We start from the raw sequence: 17,790 nt of genomic DNA, 5'->3' as shown, positions 1-17,790 counted from the left end.
AAAGCATTTTGATCTTAAAAAGATGCTTATAGTGGATCAGTGACCTACTACTTTGATCCTTTCTTTACTAATTAAGATAATTTGAATCACATTGCCTACTACTGAAATTTCCCAATAATCCCCCCTCTTTTTAAAGAGGTTTCTACAACTACACGAATGAGGAAAACAAATAGTGGCAATTTATGTCAAATGTGGTATCAGCAACTTTCCATGCATTTATGCCAATAAATGTAACTTACGTTTTAAAGATGGATCAAAGCTTTTATTTGGATTTCTTAACTTCTTTTTTTGTTTATTCTTTGACAGAAGCTCAGAATTTCCATCTTCCTCCTCTTCCAGAGCACGTTTCCCTCGCACGCCTTTTTCAGTCCCACTGGCTCCATTCTCCTTACATCTCTCCTTTGGCCTGAAACAATGAATATCATTGTAGGTTGGCTGAAGGGAGGAAGCAGGTGCTCCCTGGCCACTATTCTGGTTTACAGAAATCCAGGTAAACTGTAAACTTTTACATCATGGCTAAATTACAAGGAAGTGTCATTGCCCTTAGAGAAGTGGAACAGAAAAACCTAACATTTTGGTTGACATTGGCTGCTAATAACAGACACGCTGTCAGATATATTGGTTGGAAAGTCAATGAAAGTTGGTCAGTTAAATTAGTTAGGCACCTGTTAACCCATTATTCCCAGGTTTTACTTAAATACCAATCTTGACACCCTCGTTCTCTTCTTCAGCCCAATTTTCACAACAGAAAGGGAATAACCTATCTGAAAAGGCTGTCCATACAACACATGCATCCTTTACAGAATACAATTTATTTCCCATCTTTGCTACCCTGGGCAGTTACCAGCAACATTTGTGCTACATATAACAATAAAGTACTGTCAGGAAGCATATTTCTTGCACATCAGGTTCTCTTTCTGATCTGCAATGGAATTCTTGGGTTTTACTTTCCAGAGAGAGAAAAATCTGAGGAGGATCTAAAGGAGATGAATATAATAAGCAACATCTCCATGACAAAGCAATAACCAGGAAAGAAGTCTTCACTTATTTTCAAATGAATGTAAACTCCTAAACAGGGCTGGATGGCTCTGTACTGATACTATAGGTGGGAAAGGCCCACAGGTATCTGTCCATGTTAAAGTAACTCACCCTGGCCTGATGTATGGCTGACAGATCCAGTGGAAAAAAGGCAACCCTTCTTTTGGCTTTTCTCCTTCCTTCTGATTAGCCATTTCTTCCTGCAGCACAGAGTTACAGTCAGTTTTCTTGGAGTTCTCAGGAAATACTCCAAATAATACCTCAAACTCCAGGACACCACAAACTGGAATTTAAACTAACAGTTACTGACAGTTAACTATAGGCAAAAAACCTCTAAGACAGATGAACTGAAGCAGATTTCTAACTTCTAAATCAGCTTTCTCCCACGTAAAGCCATTCAGGCTTAGGAGGCTGCTACTGTAGTAAACTACCAATACCAAGGTTGGTAAGCCACAAAGTTCCCATGAAGTGATTAATAGACATCAACTGCATGACATACATGGCAAGTTCCCATCAAGCATGGACAGTATTGTTCTGGGAGATTAGAGCCCATCTTGGTACCTGGCATCGCAGTTTCAGCTCCCTGTTGACATCTACAATGCCCTCTAGAGTCTTGACTTTTGCTAATTCTTCACGCAGCTGCTGGTAAACTTGAAGCCTGAGGCAAATCCCAAACATCAAATCAGATTTATTCATTATTGCTAGACTGAGGAGATCAACTAAAAATGTCTTTATAAAAGCTTTTTATAGATGTTTCTTGCTGCACTTGCCTTTGGTAGAAGCTTATCTTCTTTCTTGTAAGTCCACAGAAAAGCACACATACCTGCTCCTCTTTTCCAAAGAAATACCTGGCACACAACCAAGGTACTTTGAGATAAGCTAACACGAATGTACAGCGCATCAGCTGCTCCTCAGTAACTGCCCATGGCCATGCTCTTACTCCACAATAAATGCAAGACAGCTTGCCTCACAATGAACAAGGAGTTCGTTAACTCATGTTTGCCATGAAGTGCATGTGTGCATATGGGCAATTACTACATAGTAGCTGACGTGCTGTGAGCTCCCACCCTAGCTTATCCTGTGGTAACTTATTAATTCCCCATGCCCTGTTTCCCAGATAAACAGTGAAGGGTAAAGGCCTCAGCCCGCATTCTCTCCAGCCAGGTCCAGAAAAGAAAACTTGTGGCATACTAATTCTGGCCAAACAAATCCTTGTCCAGAAAAGTCAGACACTTGCTTAGCAGGATGAGCCCTGAAAACATTAAGAGTTCTCTGGAGATACTCACGTGTGATGCCAGAGCTTGAAGAGATGAGCCCTAACATAAGACAATGGACAAGGGTACTTCTGCACTATCTCCAGATACTCCTCAGCCATCTCCCACACCAATGGGTTTCGGCCCTCAAACAAAGCTGGGTTATGAAGATTACCTTCTAGGGAATGAAAAGAAATACTCAAACTTTCATTTCAGGATTGAAACAGAAAACAAAATCTAGGCTCTGGAACTTATCAGCTCTGTTATGATTCTACCAGCCTGACACAGACACATAACCCATGTACTCACAAAGAGGAACACGGGGTCCACTGAACTCTAGCCTGATCTCAGGATACTATATTTCACTATACAATTCTTAATTGAGCCAAACAGCTCATATCTAACTAAAGCACATTTGTCAGAAAGGCATCCAATCTTGACACAAGACAGTAAAAAAATTAATAAATAGATAAATCGCTGCTTTTGTTGCCTAATAGTTAAATACTTGGGCAATGGGTGTCTTACCTTATGTCTGTAATCACAGTTTCTGGTTTAAGTTTACAGACACTGCTTCTCACTATGCTTTTCTCTACTAGCTTCACAAGGCTTTTGTTAACAAGTATTCTCTAAAAATAAGACTCTACAATCCCCTCCCCCCCCCCAAAAAAAATGTTTCATTGCTTTAACTGTGCGAGTGATTGGAAGCTTCTTCTGATGTCTATCCTAGCTCTTCCTGTAGGAAGTTATGCCAATTCTTTCTTGTCCCATTCCACATGAACCATGTGCAGGAATACTAATTAGCGGACACACTTACTGCTGCAAGATCTATTCGAAAAACATTCCATTGATTAATAGATGTCATGAAAATATTCCAGGACAACAGGAGTCCCATACGCCTTTGTCAAATAATTAGATTTGAGCTGTCCACTCAATGATACTACAAGTCCAACATAACAATTCTTACAAATCTTAAGTAATGCCTGGTCCTGGTAAGAGATGGCCAGTATATGAGGACAGAGAATGGCTACTCAGCTTTCAATCAAAGCTGTTGTTTCAAGTCAGTCTGACATAAGCTTTTAATAAATGTATATGGGGCTGCTAGGAGAGTAAGAAACTGTTGGTATTTTCATATATTTTAAGTAAAAGTTCATTTTCTTTACCTGCACTCATGACACCGTGCACTCCTGTCTTACGGATACATTCTTCCACATCACTGAGACACTGGATGTTTCCATTTGCAAAGACAGGAATGCTTACAGCTTTTCTATACCAGTGAACAAAACAGATGCATAAAAATGAGAGTTAAGAGTCAACCCAGAAATTCTACTCCTCTCATACAGGTCTGTTTGCTCTTCAATGCCGCTGCACACTCCACTTAAAATCTACCTTCACAGCATGTTAGCAGAAATCCACAAAGATTGGTACTGCTCACTAACCTGACAGCTTGAATGTGCTCCCAAGATGCCACACCAGCAAGTGGTCCTTTCTGTTCTTTAGTACGGCCGTGCACAGTCAACAGCTAGAACAGAAAGTTACATTTACTTTCCATGTGTATGAACCACTGGAACAAATCCACTGACAAAAATTTCCTTTGACCCCATACACTTCATGGATGTCACTGAATTCCCACTGTTATTTCAACAGTGCAGGGACTTTGGTATCACAGGAAGATACCAGCAGCTCACCTACCATGGCATGGTTTTGGGCTTCTTTCAGCTTGCTATTCCACAGCATGACAAGATTGTGTTTTGGGAGAACATACAGATCTCTTATTGCATTGGCTCACATTTGTGACTCACTTTGGAATTTGTGATACATTGATCTGGCTTGGTCCTCAGCAGAAGGCCTGAATACTGTCTGCACTAGCCCTAACTACAGACTGTCTCTTCCAGTTTAGCTGGAGTTAAATCCTAGAAGGCTGCCTATTTCTTCACTAGTGGTGGTCATCTTTGATACTGTTTTTTTCTATAGCCCTGTGGGTTTCACACATTCACACTGCCTCTTGCAGCACTATGTTAGACTGAGATGCTCAACCACAGTGAAGGATGCTGCACCATGCACTGATTACAAGAAAGACTCTGAAATCACGTTATCTTCCATATCATACTATTAAACTGCTGCCTATGATTGCAGATACACACAATCTCTCTGCATCCCTTTTTCTGTGTCTGTAAAACAATGTAGCCTATTCACCTCCACAGTATACCAGGATCTGGTCATCAGATGCTTTACAGAGACATGTGTCCAATGCAACAGTACAGGGAGCAGCTGCCTCCTTACCTGGCAGCCAGCTTTCTCCAGCATCTGTGCATACTTCACTGTCTTGTCAATTTCTGGGAAAACGCGGATTTTGCATGTGATGGGAACAGAGAGCTTCTCGTTAGCCAGTAAAACTGGGAAAGATTGAAAAGACAGGTAAGTGGGCTGCACAATGCTATGAAAAGTGCCTGCTCTCCTCAAGATCTGATACTGGGTTTGGAAAAAGCCTGAAAAGTTAATGCTATGCAGTTCTCACAGCTTAAACAATCAGCAATGTCCTCTGCAATCCTTATTGCATAGGTTAATCAAGTAACAGTAAAAGATGAAACACAAAATCCACATTCTAATAAGGCATAAAATAGTCAGCATTTAATAGCCCTAATATTTGCAGTGCATCAAACCTTCACTTTCAAGGACCAACCCCCCTCAAATCTTAATCATTGAAACAGGTTTACTTTCGACACAGGCTATTGTACTCTCCTACTCTGCCAACAACATTAACACTCACTTGTCCACCTTTCCTACAAAAGATGCTTTGCTTCTTTCCAAATTATCACCCAAATAACCATGACAAGTACAGTCTTGTCATGGCAAGCAGAGGCTTATCAACTGAGGTAGGCTGTGGACCCAGTTAAGTAGTAAATGTAGGTTACAGAGTCAGGGTGAAATCTAGAACATGTTAAACTCCCAGTCTTTACACAGTGCATAGAATTGGAAAACTACTAAAAAGAGAGCTAACAAAGACAGCCAACAGGAAAACACTGAGCAATAGCATGCCTGAAATTCTTTTCTCTTCCAGAGCCTGGATGTATAATGTAGGAAGTTCCTGCTGTCTTCTAATCCAAATCCTAGAAGCAATAATGATAGGTAGCTCCTATCACACTTTCAAAGGAGCAAACAAGGTGTATACAGGTGCAAGCAGAAAACAGTACTCCATCATTTTAAATGAGGCTGGGGGAGAAGGAGGAAGAGGAAGCTTTGCTCTCTTTTTAGACAACAGCCTAGTAAGACAACTCTCTTACTAGACAGCCTGGGTTCTCGCCCAACTAGATGATCTGGGTTCCCTTCTCACCTTGAGGCTGTCCCGATTTGCATCTTTCACTCCTAAGAGCACCCTAACAACCACATTATGTGCTGGGCAGGGAAGCACTGTCTACCTTTCCAGGTTCTCAGCAGTGTCTTTGTGCCAAACATAATTCAAGATTCCCTGGACCACAGGGAACGCAAACAGACTCTCTAACTTCATGGTTCAGACACTTCCTTTGAAGTGGGGTGAATGCACATTCTCAGCTCCACACCACAACCAAGCCCTTGCTTTTTAAATCAGTTCTAAATGTATATCTTAAAAAAAAACACGATACTATTCACAACTGCTACCAATAGTCTGAAAACATCCTACACAAATTTGGAGAAGGGAGGTGTAACTTGCTGTGGTGTGGACAGGAAGAGTATGCTGAGTTGTTCAGAAAAGGGCAACTGTGGCTTCAAGCAGGAACATAACTCCCGGCACCCGAGAACTTCAAAGTGAAGAAGTAAGGCACTGCAAGTTCTAGTGTTTCTAGAGCTGGAGAGCCACTAAACCATCATTAGATTAGGACTTAATTGACCCCCTTTCACCTGCAGTCTGTTGCAGGTACTGCAGCCTTTGAGCAGATCTAGCATGAGTCTGTAGTGGGATACCACCAAGTATCTTGAGGGTGCCACTGGAATACAGTAAGAAAAAAAACCAACCCAAACACAACCCTCCTCAAAGAAACATGCTGCACCTCCTTTCCCCCAAAATCCCTAAACCTCCTCTCAACGATGAGTTCATCCCATTCCCTCTCAAAGTGAAACCTCTCTGAAGTGAGGCCTTTCTAAAGACTTACTCATTCTCTGAAGAAGATCCCACTCCTCTTGCAGAAATGCTCCATAGTGACCTATAATAAAAAAGCATACAACAGACTTGTACAGAAGATTCTGAATTATACAGCTTTCATAAACGTTCACATACAAAGATCCAGACAGTCATGCCTCACTGACAGAAACAGAGTTGCTCTGTCCTGCCCAAACTGGGAGAGTTGGATCATTCTGTTGCCCATGCCACCCCAGATTTACAGGATAAACAATGAATCCCCACACCCTACTTTCACTGCTACTCCCAAAGGCTGGTACATTGCCACTGACAGCTAAAAATACTTCTTCTGAAGGACATTCTAGACACAAGAACTGCCACTCAAGAGAATTTGGAATTAGTTATTAGTGTATCTAATTTTTGCTTTAGGTACTACAAAGCATTACTTGTTCGCGTAACTAAGTCTGACTTCACCAGCACTGCAGCCCCCGCTCCCCCCTCCAAGGCTTAATTTGGTCCTCCTGATGTTTTACTGTCAGCATTCACACTTGAAACATGCTATTTCTCTGTTTAGTCAGGGTTCCTATTTGCACGCACCTCTCTTTGCAATCATTTGGGGGCAACCCAAATTTAGGTCTATGGCATCACAATAATCCTGAGCCAACAGTGCTGCTTGGACAAACACTTCAGGGTCATTGGCACAGAACTGAGAAAGACAAAGAAAAGTGGAATAATCAGGCAGTGTTTTCCTTCAAGTACTGACAACACATTATGACATCGTTATGACACAACTGCTTGCTACAGAAAACAGGCATAATATGCACCATTAATAAGAGCAAACATCATTTCTCAAAAAACCCCCAAAACCAACAAGCAAAAGCTAAACAAAAAAAAAAGCTAAACAACACCAGCTAAAGATCCCCAGCCTTCAAATAATAAAATGAGAAAGATGAGCATTCAAGAGGCAAAGAAATATTTGTATTTTACATGTAGTACCCAAGAATAAGAGGGAACAACTCTTAGAATCCCCTGTAGAACAAACAGCTGTAGCTTTTTAATACACAAAGGCGGTGCAGAAGAATTACCTGTGCTGTCTCTGGGTCCTCAGACAATTTAAACTTTGTATATACCAGTAAGAACCACTGCCTCTAAAATGGATTCACATTAGTGGAGTGTGAAATAGACACATTGGGCTGTTAGTCAAACACTCAGTCTTAAATATAATTAATATTATATTTAAAGGCCAGTGCAAAAATCAATTTATTAAGAAGAATTAGGTTAATATGATACTGCTTTGTTGAAGAGGACAGAGTCAGTCTATTCTTCTCATTTATGTTTTTGAACAGATTTTCTAAAATTCATATTAACAAAACCAACTCCCTCACATTTTTTAAATAATACGGACTTAAACATGCGAGCAGGTGGTGTTACTTAAACCCTAGAGCACCACATTCATAATGGCTGACACCAACTAAATCCAGAAAAAGGCATCTGCTTTCTCTGAGATGACTGAAACAATAGTGAGCCTCCAACCAAGCCCCATCAGTGAGGATTTTTACATAGTAAACAAAGCCCTTGGAGCAGGCTGGACTCAGATTCTATTTCCAAGAGTCTGTGACCAAACCCCAAGCCTACCCAGAAACACTGCAGAACTCAGTAATGACTGCAGTACTGGGTCAATCCAAAGATTAATCTAGTTAGTTCTGTGCTAGTAGCCAGCAGGATGAAGGGTAACACAGCAAGCTCACAGAAACTCAGGCTCTTCAGGCAGGCTCACCCAGAACACACAGCTTACTGAAGATCTGTGTTCAAAAGACTCAATAGCTTTCTAAGACTATTTAAATTTCTGCTACCTCTATTTTTCTGTGCAAAAGAAACTACCTCCCACGGAAAAAGGAGAACACACAAAGCTGTACCGAGACAGACTATGTCTTACTGAGACAGTCTATGTCATCCTCCTCTAACAACAGTCAACATCAGATATCTAGGGCACAGCAGAAGCTGCAAAGCATCTTCAAGGCCTCTGAAAGCAGAAGTGGCGTTTCCTGCACCTAATGACCCTCACTAGAGTTCTTCTCCATTTGCTTTCTAACTCTTGTAATCTTTCAGTATCCAGTACATCCCACAGTAATGAATTCTGCAGTTTATAACTATCACTGCACTTAACACTCGTATCCCATTTGTCATCTTCAAGCCAATCGTATTCACAGACTTCTCTCATCTCTCCCCTCTGCCAGGGGAGACCATCTCTTTGAGGGTAGAGTCCTCATCCATTTCACTGCTCCACATGTGGAAACCACACCATTCCTCTGCTTGTGCCAACTGCCTTTCCCTGCATTATTCTCCAGCCCCACAGGCTCCTCTCCCTCTTTGGGACGAGTGGAGGGAAGTACCTGAACCTCACACTGTACTCAAGAAGCAGAAGCAACGCAAGTTTTAAAAGTGTGTCTTAACTTCCTTTTTCTATAGCTAAGTACTGAGCCCATGGTTCTAGAAAACTACTCAGCTGCAGTGCTCCCAGAGTAGTATCAGACCTGGAAGAATCCCTGACTCTAGAAGAGCAGCTGCCATCTATCTCAAAAGATGGGACTCAAAAAAAAGTGGACTGACACTCTGTGAGAAGTCCAGTGCCCCAGGCCCCTGCGGTTAAGACACCAAATTCTCTTTGCCAGACAAGGGATAGACAGAAAAACACACTTATCCTCATGAGCCAAGCACTGCTAGCAGTACCTGGGTGCAAAAAATGAGATTTCTGCCATTGCGTATAACCACTTTAAAGTCTAGGTGAGGTCGACCAGCTTGAACTCATTTGGAAACCTCAGCTGGCGCAGGTGGAAACGCTCGGGTTTGCTCACCGGGACGGGGCGGCGGCGGGCACGGCTGGCACTGCCGTCGGGCCTCTGCAGCGCCACCCGGTAGCGGGGAGCTCCCCCCGGCCGCCGCTGCCCCGCCGGGGCTGACCGGGCCGGGCCGGGGCCGCTCCCCGGGGGTCCCAGCGCTCACCTGCACGATGAGCGGCCGGTCCTCGGGACAGGCCTCGCCGTAGAGGTTCTCGCGGCGGTAGTTGGCGTCCCTGAGGAAGACCTGGGCGTGCAGCATCGGCGTGTAGCAGAGCTGGGCACCGTGCCGGCGGCTCAGCAGCCTCCAGGCCAGCTCGCTCTGGTCCACCATGGGCGCCACCACGTAGTGGGCGCTCCGCAGTGTCTCCCTCCAGAAGGCCTCCCCGCGCAGCTTCGGCATCGCCCGCCCGCGCAGCGCCGCGGCATCCGACGCCCCGCGCCGCCGTCCCGGGGCTGCCAGCCGCCGCCTGAGGCCCGGAGGCGGGCGCGATGGCCAGGCCCTGGCGGGGCACCGAGCGGCCGGACGGTGCCACCGCCATCCCGCTCCGGCCGGCCCGGCGGTGCAGCTGCGCACCGTCCCCCCCGGAAACCGCGGCGCGGCCGGCGGCGGCCGCGGGCGGGAGTGGCCGGGCAGCGGCGGGTCTGGCGTGCGGACGGGGAGGCCGCGCTCCCCCGCTTCCCCGCCGCGGCGGCGGCCTCGGACTGGGACGTTACAGGCTCCTTCCGCGGCGCCTGCGGGTGCCCGGACCCCCATCCCCCGCACCGGTCCCGGTTCAAGGCCCTGCAGACCCGCGCCGCGCCGATGCGACGGACACGGCGCGGTGCGTGGGCCGCCCCACGGGCCTCAGCCGGCAGAGGAGGCCCCAGCCGGGGCGTGCGGCCTATGCAGCATCGGCCAAACCGGCCCCGAGCTCCCCCGGCCCCGGGAGGGCTCCGGGTCGCCCACACCATCCCCTGGCCGGTGAGTGGCCCGGGAGCCAGGACCGAGGGGACTGCCGGTACAACGCAAGGCAGAGGGGTGGGAAGGGGCCGTGCTGTTCCATAAAGGCCCTGGTCGCCGCCGGGCCGCGCTCGGGGCGGGGTCCTCTGCATCGGCCGCTGCCGCTCAGGACGGCAAAAATCCTCTGTCTCGGCTGTGGTCAGAGCATCGACGTGACTTTAGTCATAAGGGGCTTAGGCTTTTTTTTTTCAAAATGGAAAAACTTACTATGCACAAGCAGCAGGCAGGGTTGCATGTACAGTCCAGCCATTCAGCACACCTGTGCGAGCCTGGCCCCTAGCAGCAGTCACAGCTCCAGCTCACTGTAAAAGCTGGCGTTTCCCCGCCCCAGCAATCTAGCTCCCATGGCTGTGATGACCCCTGTTGCAAGAAAGAGTACCAAGTTTCAAGCTCTTCTGATTCTCTTCAATATCCCATGCCCTCCCAGAGGACTAAACCACCAGCTGGGCCATTTGAAACAAGCAGCCTCCCCAGCCCACCGCCAACACTCCCCTTTCCAATTACACCACTGCTCCAGACTGAGTTTCTTCCGTCTTTTGACCTTGATTTGCTAGCAAGGTGTCTGATCTTAACTTATGGTAACTTAACTAATTACAAGAGAAACAAACACCTGCTTCATTTATTGCTATTCTACCTTAAATCTTTTGGGTTTTACGTGACCTCTGTCTCAGCACCAGAAAGCTTCTCTATTTCTGCTGTCTGGTAGTGCTGTTTAAAGTCACCCATTCTGTTAAACTGTGATCCTTCTTCTATTTTTTTAGCTCTTGACATATTTCTTTCCCCTCAGGAAGGTAGTAGAATAAAGAAAATAATAGCTGTAATGCTGATGACCGTGTGCTATGTGCCTTATGACCTTACTCTTCCTATTAAGGCTGTATTGCAGATGTAAGATGTACTGCACACCATTTCAGAACAGCAATGTGAGTTTGTGACCCTGAATAAGTTTATAGGGCCAACAGGGGAGTGTGTTTTTCAGTTTCAGGATTAAGAGCAGCATGGTGCAGATAAGCTGTTAAGGAGCTAGCTGAGCAGAAGGATGGAAAGCAGTGATTGACAAGCGACTCCCACTTCAGTTTCACACGGAAGGGCAGATGTAAAGGACTTTGCTTCTGCCCTTGCCTTCTCACACAGGCAGCTGCAGTATTTGATTTTGCATTATGGTATTATTGTTCTACCTATGTCTATCTGATGGACTACTGAGAAACAACAACCAGTACCAGCACTAACAAGGTTTTTATTTTTGGCACACTGTATTCAGCAGCCAGTTACATAATGGGTTACAGGGCAGCAGCTCATAATTAAGACAGTTAATGGGGAAAAAAAAAACCACCAAAACTATCTTCTGCTTTTCAAATAACAACCACAAGAACATTGAGAGCATATAGGCTGTAAGTAATTCTTGAGGAACTTTTATTACTAAACCAGTATCTTCAAGTTTTGCTTAGATGAGACCATGCACATTTATGTTTACACAGAGAACTCGTCCAACTTCTGCTTTGACCGCTGGAACAGCATCAGTCCTTGCTCCCTCAATATAGCCCATTCAGACTTGTTAAACAGTTTAAGCAAACAGGTACAATAGTTCTGTGCTAAAGTTTAATCAACCCTTTCTTTTTCCTTCTCGTTTTTTAATACAACCAAGGCAAGTAGGATTCTTTCAACTTTTTTTTTCATGCTCACTACAACTGCCAGTAGTTAAATTTAAACCAAACCAACCAACCAGACCACACTTGTTTTATGTAGTATTCTATGCTAGGATGTGCATGGATAGCATACAGTAGATCTAATGCAGTCCCACAGTATGCACATATGCCCAGCTCAGCTCACATAGCCACTCTCCAGTATGGGAGTCTTTGCCGCTGTGAGGCAGCTCACCCTCACACATTACCCACTTCCCTTCTTCTGTTACCACCTAACACCTAGTCATCACACCTAACAATGTAATAGCATTTATACCCATTGCCTATCTAACACTCTCAACAACCTTGAGGTAGATGCTATTAGTCCCATTTTACAGACGGGGAAACTGAGGCAGTAACATTAATGGCTTGTCCAAAACTGCAACAATGGAGCCAGAATTAGAATTTGAGTTTCCACTTCAATCTTGTGGGTGTGTGGTTTGGTTGTATCTAAGGTACCAAAACCATGGCAACCAAGAAGCCATGCTCCAGAATAGTAAGTCTTCTTTATTATTATTTTTACAGACTCCAAATCAGATATGCCAGCAGCAGTTTTTGCTTTATACCAAGAAATGAGAGATTCCAGATGAAACACAGGATTAAGTAGTGGTGGTAGAGAATAAGACAAAAAGCCAACCAGTGACCAATTGTGTTTAATACTAGGAAAGCCAATGAGAAAAAAAAAAAAAGAGACACTCTTCAGACCAAAAAGTATTAAAAAAACCCCAAAACAACAAGACTTATTTTGGAAATGCTTTAAGCTGACATTATGTTGGTTTTATTTCAGATTTCACAAAAGAAATACTTTATAAGGCTAAAACCAGTTAACCCAGCCACTATCAACAGAGGGTAGTATAAGCAAAAGACACTAGGTCAGAACCTGCAGTGAAGAACCACCCATTCCTGTCACTGGAATGCTCCTGTAATACCAGGATACTTCACTGGGGGATAAAGATGGAGAGAACTGGGGTTTTACAGCAGTTCTGAGAGGCACAATAGCTCCTCCTAGTCGGTGCTTTGAGCTACCCAGGTCTCCTCTGTATCATAAGTGTAGCAAGGATTTACTGATTTTGGAAAGGACAGATCCAGCATAGCAAAGGCAAGAAATTTTTTAATTGAATTTTATGCAAGTTTCCCTTAAAAAGGTACTGTATCTTAAAATCATACCATCAAACTGATTACTTGGCTAACTTACGTGGGCTCTCCAGTCTCATTACTGAGAGAAATGGAGGAAGGAAGAATGGAGAAAGAAAACAAATACACAAGGCTTAAGCAAGCCTGTGCTAATCAAAATATACAGGGGCTTTGGGCAGATGCTTATAGGTTTGCCTGAGCTTTGGTTATGGGAGAGCAAGGGTAGGAGGATTTGTTCAGTTATCCTTCAGGAATTCTATTCCTGCCCCCATTCCAAATGTCTGGTTGGGTGGTGAGACTGGAGGTGGGAGAGAATAAGTAAAGCAGTAGTCTTAATACTTTACTGAGGTTCTGATACAGCAGAGCACAGAACCTTGCACAAATATAAACAAAGTACTCGCCCAGGGACAGCTTTGCTTGTTTCTATCACACCCAAGTTAAGCCTGTCCAATACAGTCGTATCTGCCAAACCATCCACACTTCCCCTCCACCCCCTTTCTCCTCAAAAGAGTGGGTGATGGCAACAACCCTCCCTTCTGCCTTTTCCTTTCTGAACAGGGCAGGGAACTGGGAGCAACAGAAAGAAAAAAACCCAACCCAAACCAAAAGAAACCAGACTGTTCCAAAGATGCACTTTGGTTTAACAAATGTGCAACTTCCCCTTGTAGAATAAACCTTCCCCTCAAAAAGGGATGATTCTTTTCTCCTATAACCCACGATAAATTAAAACCAAGTAAGAAGTCTCTGGTTTGACACAATAAATACTTAGAATATATCAAATTAAAAAATATAGTTACAAAAGCCTCAATGGAATTCTCTTTCTGACCTAACTACAGACAGATTCTTCACAGACAAAAGCTATCTCCGAAATCAGCTGCAGTTCCTCTCTCCGCTCACTGGGCTTGGTCAACAAGTGCTATCACATACCCTTTGGAATACTGTTAAGACAAAACAATATTGAGCACGAGAAATCTACTCCTAAGTATTTCATACTGCCAAGGGTGTAGGAAGCAACTATCAGTGGGCTCACAGCAGTGCAGTGAGAGTCACAGCACTAGCATAACATGGACAGGGATACGAGGGGAAAACAAGGCATGGGAAGGGAAGGAGGAGAAAGAATCCATACAAGGTGGAAAAGGAAGAGGTGAGCAAGGAAGAGAGAGAAAAGACCAATGAAGTTCAGCTAGACTTCCCAGTTCTGGCAGCAGAGCAGATGAGATGTTGAACAACAGGAAGAGTTCCTTGGGGTCTGTCATAACAAGGAATGTTGTTGGCATTTTCTTCACCATTGACAGTAATCAGAAGTTAACCCTCTCTGACACTGACACGTGGCTCTGCCAGTGAGCTGTGGATGATCCCAATAATTGATTCAACGCCATCTCCCTCCAATAAGGTGCGGTGATCGCCTTCAACAATATGGACAGATACTTTCCCATCACATACCTGCATAAATACAAGTAAGAAATAAAAATTACATTCACAATTTACAACCAGCTGGTCATCTAGCTGTTTTGGATTTGTCAGTCTTAAGTTACTTATAGTTTACACCACTGTCTCTATCAAGTTCAGCTGATAACAGCACCAGTTTTACTCTGATACATTTTCACAGACCAGCTGCAGGGTATTATTTGGAACCAGTGTACTACTAAAGCATGATAGGTTTGACAGCCTGGCAGGAAGCCAATCAACCTGATACTAACAGAATTTACCTACAATATCAAAGAATGAACAATACAGTAGCTACTTCCAAGCCCTTCAGAAAACCAAATAATGCTCCCCTCCACCTAATCTTTTTTCCCACCACCATGAATCTTCCTTTAAGGTCATTATGTAAATTTAATAACATACAAGTTAGCCTGGTATCAATAATGAATGTAAGTTAAAAGTCCTAAGGGACAGGAGATGCCAGAAGCAGGAAGGTAATTCTGAAAATCACTTCCCTTTCCCTAGTATCTGTATCATAATGCAAGACACTTAACCCTTTTACGTTAACAGGGGCTAACATTTTTTAGGCCAACAAGAAACCCACATACTAACTTCTAAGTGATCCACAAAAGGTAACTAAGAAAAAGCCGCCTCTATTGTCAGAGGGCTGACTCTTGCTCTTCAGAAGTCTGCCCTCATGCAGTGGACAAACTTTAGGGAGACCCCTAAAGACAGTGAAAGAAGGAGGCTAAAAGTTACTTCTGTCAAGTTACTACCTTTTGACATCTTTATTATCTAAAGTCTATCTAGAGAGCTGCAAGAATCAGCTACAGAAAATGCTTACTTATTCCAATATAGAGACTAGACCTTCTCCTGACCCTTACTGCCCTGAGAAAATGCCTGGAACCAATCAACTCATTTGCTTTCCGGGACTTTTAGTTCTTGTTAGAGCACAATAGCTATAGAATGGTAACTTCTTTTAGGTAGGTTTTGTCCCTTCTCCCTCAGTAAGGATGATTTTTTCCATGCTTTCCTTTTGCTCCCCCAGATATCAGGGGAACCTGAACAGTCACCAGTGGATCTCAGACTGACCTCAGAGAGTCTGTAGTCTCCACCCAGACCTTCTTCATATTCACTCTGAGACTTTGCCCGCATCAGCGTCACGTTCCCATGATACTTGGACTCTGGTATGTACTTGTCAGCAGCCTTCAGTTTATGGTAAAAGGAAGCAGCAGCAAATCTGAGTGCTTCACGATTGATGTTTGTATATATTTGAGTTATCAGGTCTGCAGCAGCATTCACACGAGCCTCCAGATCTTTCAAGGGCAGAAGAACCTCCAGCAGCTGGAAATATTAAAATTTTTTTCCCCCATTAGTCTCAGTATCTGAGAGTCAGTCTCCGTCAAACAAAAAATGCACACACCTCTTGTGCAACAAAGAGATTTTAAAAAGGAAACATTACCTTATTGTATTCAATGCCTGTAAATTGCTGAACAAAGACACACAATGCTTCAGTCTCCAATGCAGCCTCATTTCCTTGGCTCAGCTTGGCTCTGTAGCTCTGGAAAAGAAAAGAATAAAATGTGAATGAGAGGGATATGCCTGATCTTGAATATTAGATATAAAAATTACGTAACAAAGGCCTCTGAACTGGGAAAAGGGAGGGGTGGGGAAGAAAAAAAGACAGACTGAAGCTTGGGGTGGGGGAGGAAGATCCCTTGAGGGCAGATGTAAAAGCAAATCCACAGATGGCAATTGCCAAGAGCCTAGCATCCTCTAGAAAGTACAACAAAAGTGGAAAGGAAGGCTTAAGCAAGGTTTCCTAGCACCCCTACATGAGGATCTTGTCTTGCAGGCTCCAGGATCTTCCAGAAGACACATTAGTATGATCTGTCATAGAAAGAGCAACATTTGTGTCCTAGCCCTTGCCAGTTAATGAAGACCACCGCCACCCATATGCTTCCACCCTTCAGCCATCACTAAGTAACCACTGTCTGCAACCGTCTCCCAAATCCTCTGTCAAGAAACATTTGTCAGCTTTTCTGACAATTCATGTCTAAAATAATAAGCTCCCAGAACATGAGCCCTGATGACACAGGACGGGCCCCAGACAGATGATTTTCTTTGTATCTCTTACCTGAGTGTATGCTGCCACAAAGGAATGAGACCCATCAAAGAGGAACAGACTGTTGAGTACATGGGAAGCATTTTGTTGTACTTGCAGTTGGGAGCACATCTCAAAGGCTACACAGGCACCAAAAGAGTATCCAGCAATGCGGTAAGGTCCTTCAGGCTGTATCTGTTTCATACAGTCGATGTAGTAGGCTGCTAGGCTCTGTATGCTGTCCAAGGGAGCAGCTACAACATGGAAGCAAGTTAGAAAGACCCCGGTGAAAAGGCACTAGCAGAGACAACTACATTTTCATGAACTCAGAAACAACCCTGCTGGAAACATTCAGTTTATTTTGAAGGTAAGTGTCTCAATTATAGTTAGCAACTACATTTTGGACAAGGAATGTTCCTGCTTTGCAAAGACAGGTAGAACAGCATGCCTTTTTTCTCCTGCATGCTTATCAGATGGCAGGGACTCCATGCCCTCTGACTGACAGCAACATCCAGTTGTTCAGTTTCCACATACACAAGCTCTTCAGCCTAACCCAGTACTTCTCATTACCTGCGGATCTTTGACATGACCCTGGCGCAGACTGTAGGTACTGATGCTGATCCACAGAGTTTAAGAATCTAGAAACAAAGCTCTCTCTGTCCAAGGCAACTACAACTCAGAACGTTACGTTTATGAATTCAAGATGCTAAAGAACTGGGATACCTTTTGTGCACTGGAGCCCATAGCAGGGCATATGAAGTCTAGAGGCAAGAGTGTAGAAAACTGCAATGGATCCTTCAATGGGGTGAACAAGGAAAAGAGGGCGCTCGTTGCTCTGCACATTATTGAGACGGGTGACCGTTGGCCCTTCTGGGTTCACCAACAAGTTGTTCAAATCTAGTTTTGGAGGTTCACCCAGGCCTGTCTTCATCAGTTGGGATGGCTTCATCTCTTTGAAGGAAAGCACACCAGACAGACACAATTAGATTCAGGATCAGTCACGGCCATGCAGCCCAAGTCCTAAAGGAGAACCTCAGGGCTGCTCTGGATAAGCCCACTGGCTCACTAAATCATCAGGGCACAGACAGAGAGATCTCCCTATTGTCAGCTGCTCTGCAGCAACCGCATGTGCTTTTAGCTTACAACAAGCATGACATTACATGGTTTATTCCTCTGACAGGGAAAAGGTCTTGAATAAAACCCTGCACACAGCTGCACAGGAGT

At 44.3% G+C, this 17,790-nt stretch overlaps 2 protein-coding genes across 7 annotated transcripts in view; both read right to left on the bottom strand.

Annotated features, from left to right (window-relative positions):
* The window catches only part of DUS1L (dihydrouridine synthase 1 like), a 28,817-nt gene extending 19,052 nt beyond the window's left edge, over positions 1-9,765 (bottom strand). For 3 of the 6 annotated variants that reach the window (XR_005106506.1, XR_005106505.1, XR_005106504.1), the window contains exons 1-10: positions 9,388-9,765; positions 6,982-7,090; positions 6,419-6,469; positions 4,572-4,684; positions 3,728-3,810; positions 3,452-3,555; positions 2,325-2,469; positions 1,600-1,696; positions 1,150-1,238; positions 240-406 (exon numbers count right to left, since the gene is read on the bottom strand). Coding sequence is in view for 2 of the 6 variants with exons in the window: in XM_037402436.1 (XP_037258333.1) it covers positions 240-406; positions 1,150-1,238; positions 1,600-1,696; positions 2,325-2,469; positions 3,452-3,555; positions 3,728-3,810; positions 4,572-4,684; positions 6,419-6,469; positions 6,982-7,090; positions 9,388-9,624 (1,195 nt within the window). In the remaining 4 variants the exon portion in view is untranslated. The remainder of the gene's footprint in view (positions 1-239; positions 407-1,149; positions 1,239-1,599; positions 1,697-2,324; positions 2,470-3,451; positions 3,556-3,727; positions 3,811-4,571; positions 4,685-6,418; positions 6,470-6,981; positions 7,091-9,387) is intronic. The other 3 variants (XR_005106507.1, XM_037402436.1, XM_037402446.1) reach the window with 2 other exon arrangements.
* Positions 9,766-11,438: 1,673 nt separating this feature from the next.
* FASN (fatty acid synthase) overlaps positions 11,439-17,790 on the bottom strand; it is a 44,716-nt gene continuing 38,364 nt past the window's right edge. The window contains exons 39-43 of the mRNA XM_037402346.1: positions 17,290-17,517; positions 16,600-16,820; positions 15,925-16,023; positions 15,555-15,806; positions 11,439-14,480 (exon numbers count right to left, since the gene is read on the bottom strand). Coding sequence (XP_037258243.1) covers positions 14,343-14,480; positions 15,555-15,806; positions 15,925-16,023; positions 16,600-16,820; positions 17,290-17,517 — 938 coding nt within the window. The 3' untranslated portion in view covers positions 11,439-14,342. The remainder of the gene's footprint in view (positions 14,481-15,554; positions 15,807-15,924; positions 16,024-16,599; positions 16,821-17,289; positions 17,518-17,790) is intronic.

Source organism: Falco rusticolus, chromosome 1 (genome assembly GCF_015220075.1).
Source record: "Falco rusticolus isolate bFalRus1 chromosome 1, bFalRus1.pri, whole genome shotgun sequence".
Taxonomy (NCBI): Eukaryota; Metazoa; Chordata; class Aves; order Falconiformes; family Falconidae; genus Falco; species Falco rusticolus.
Note: the sequence above shows the minus strand (reverse complement) of the source record. Positions and strands in the feature narration are given on the sequence as shown.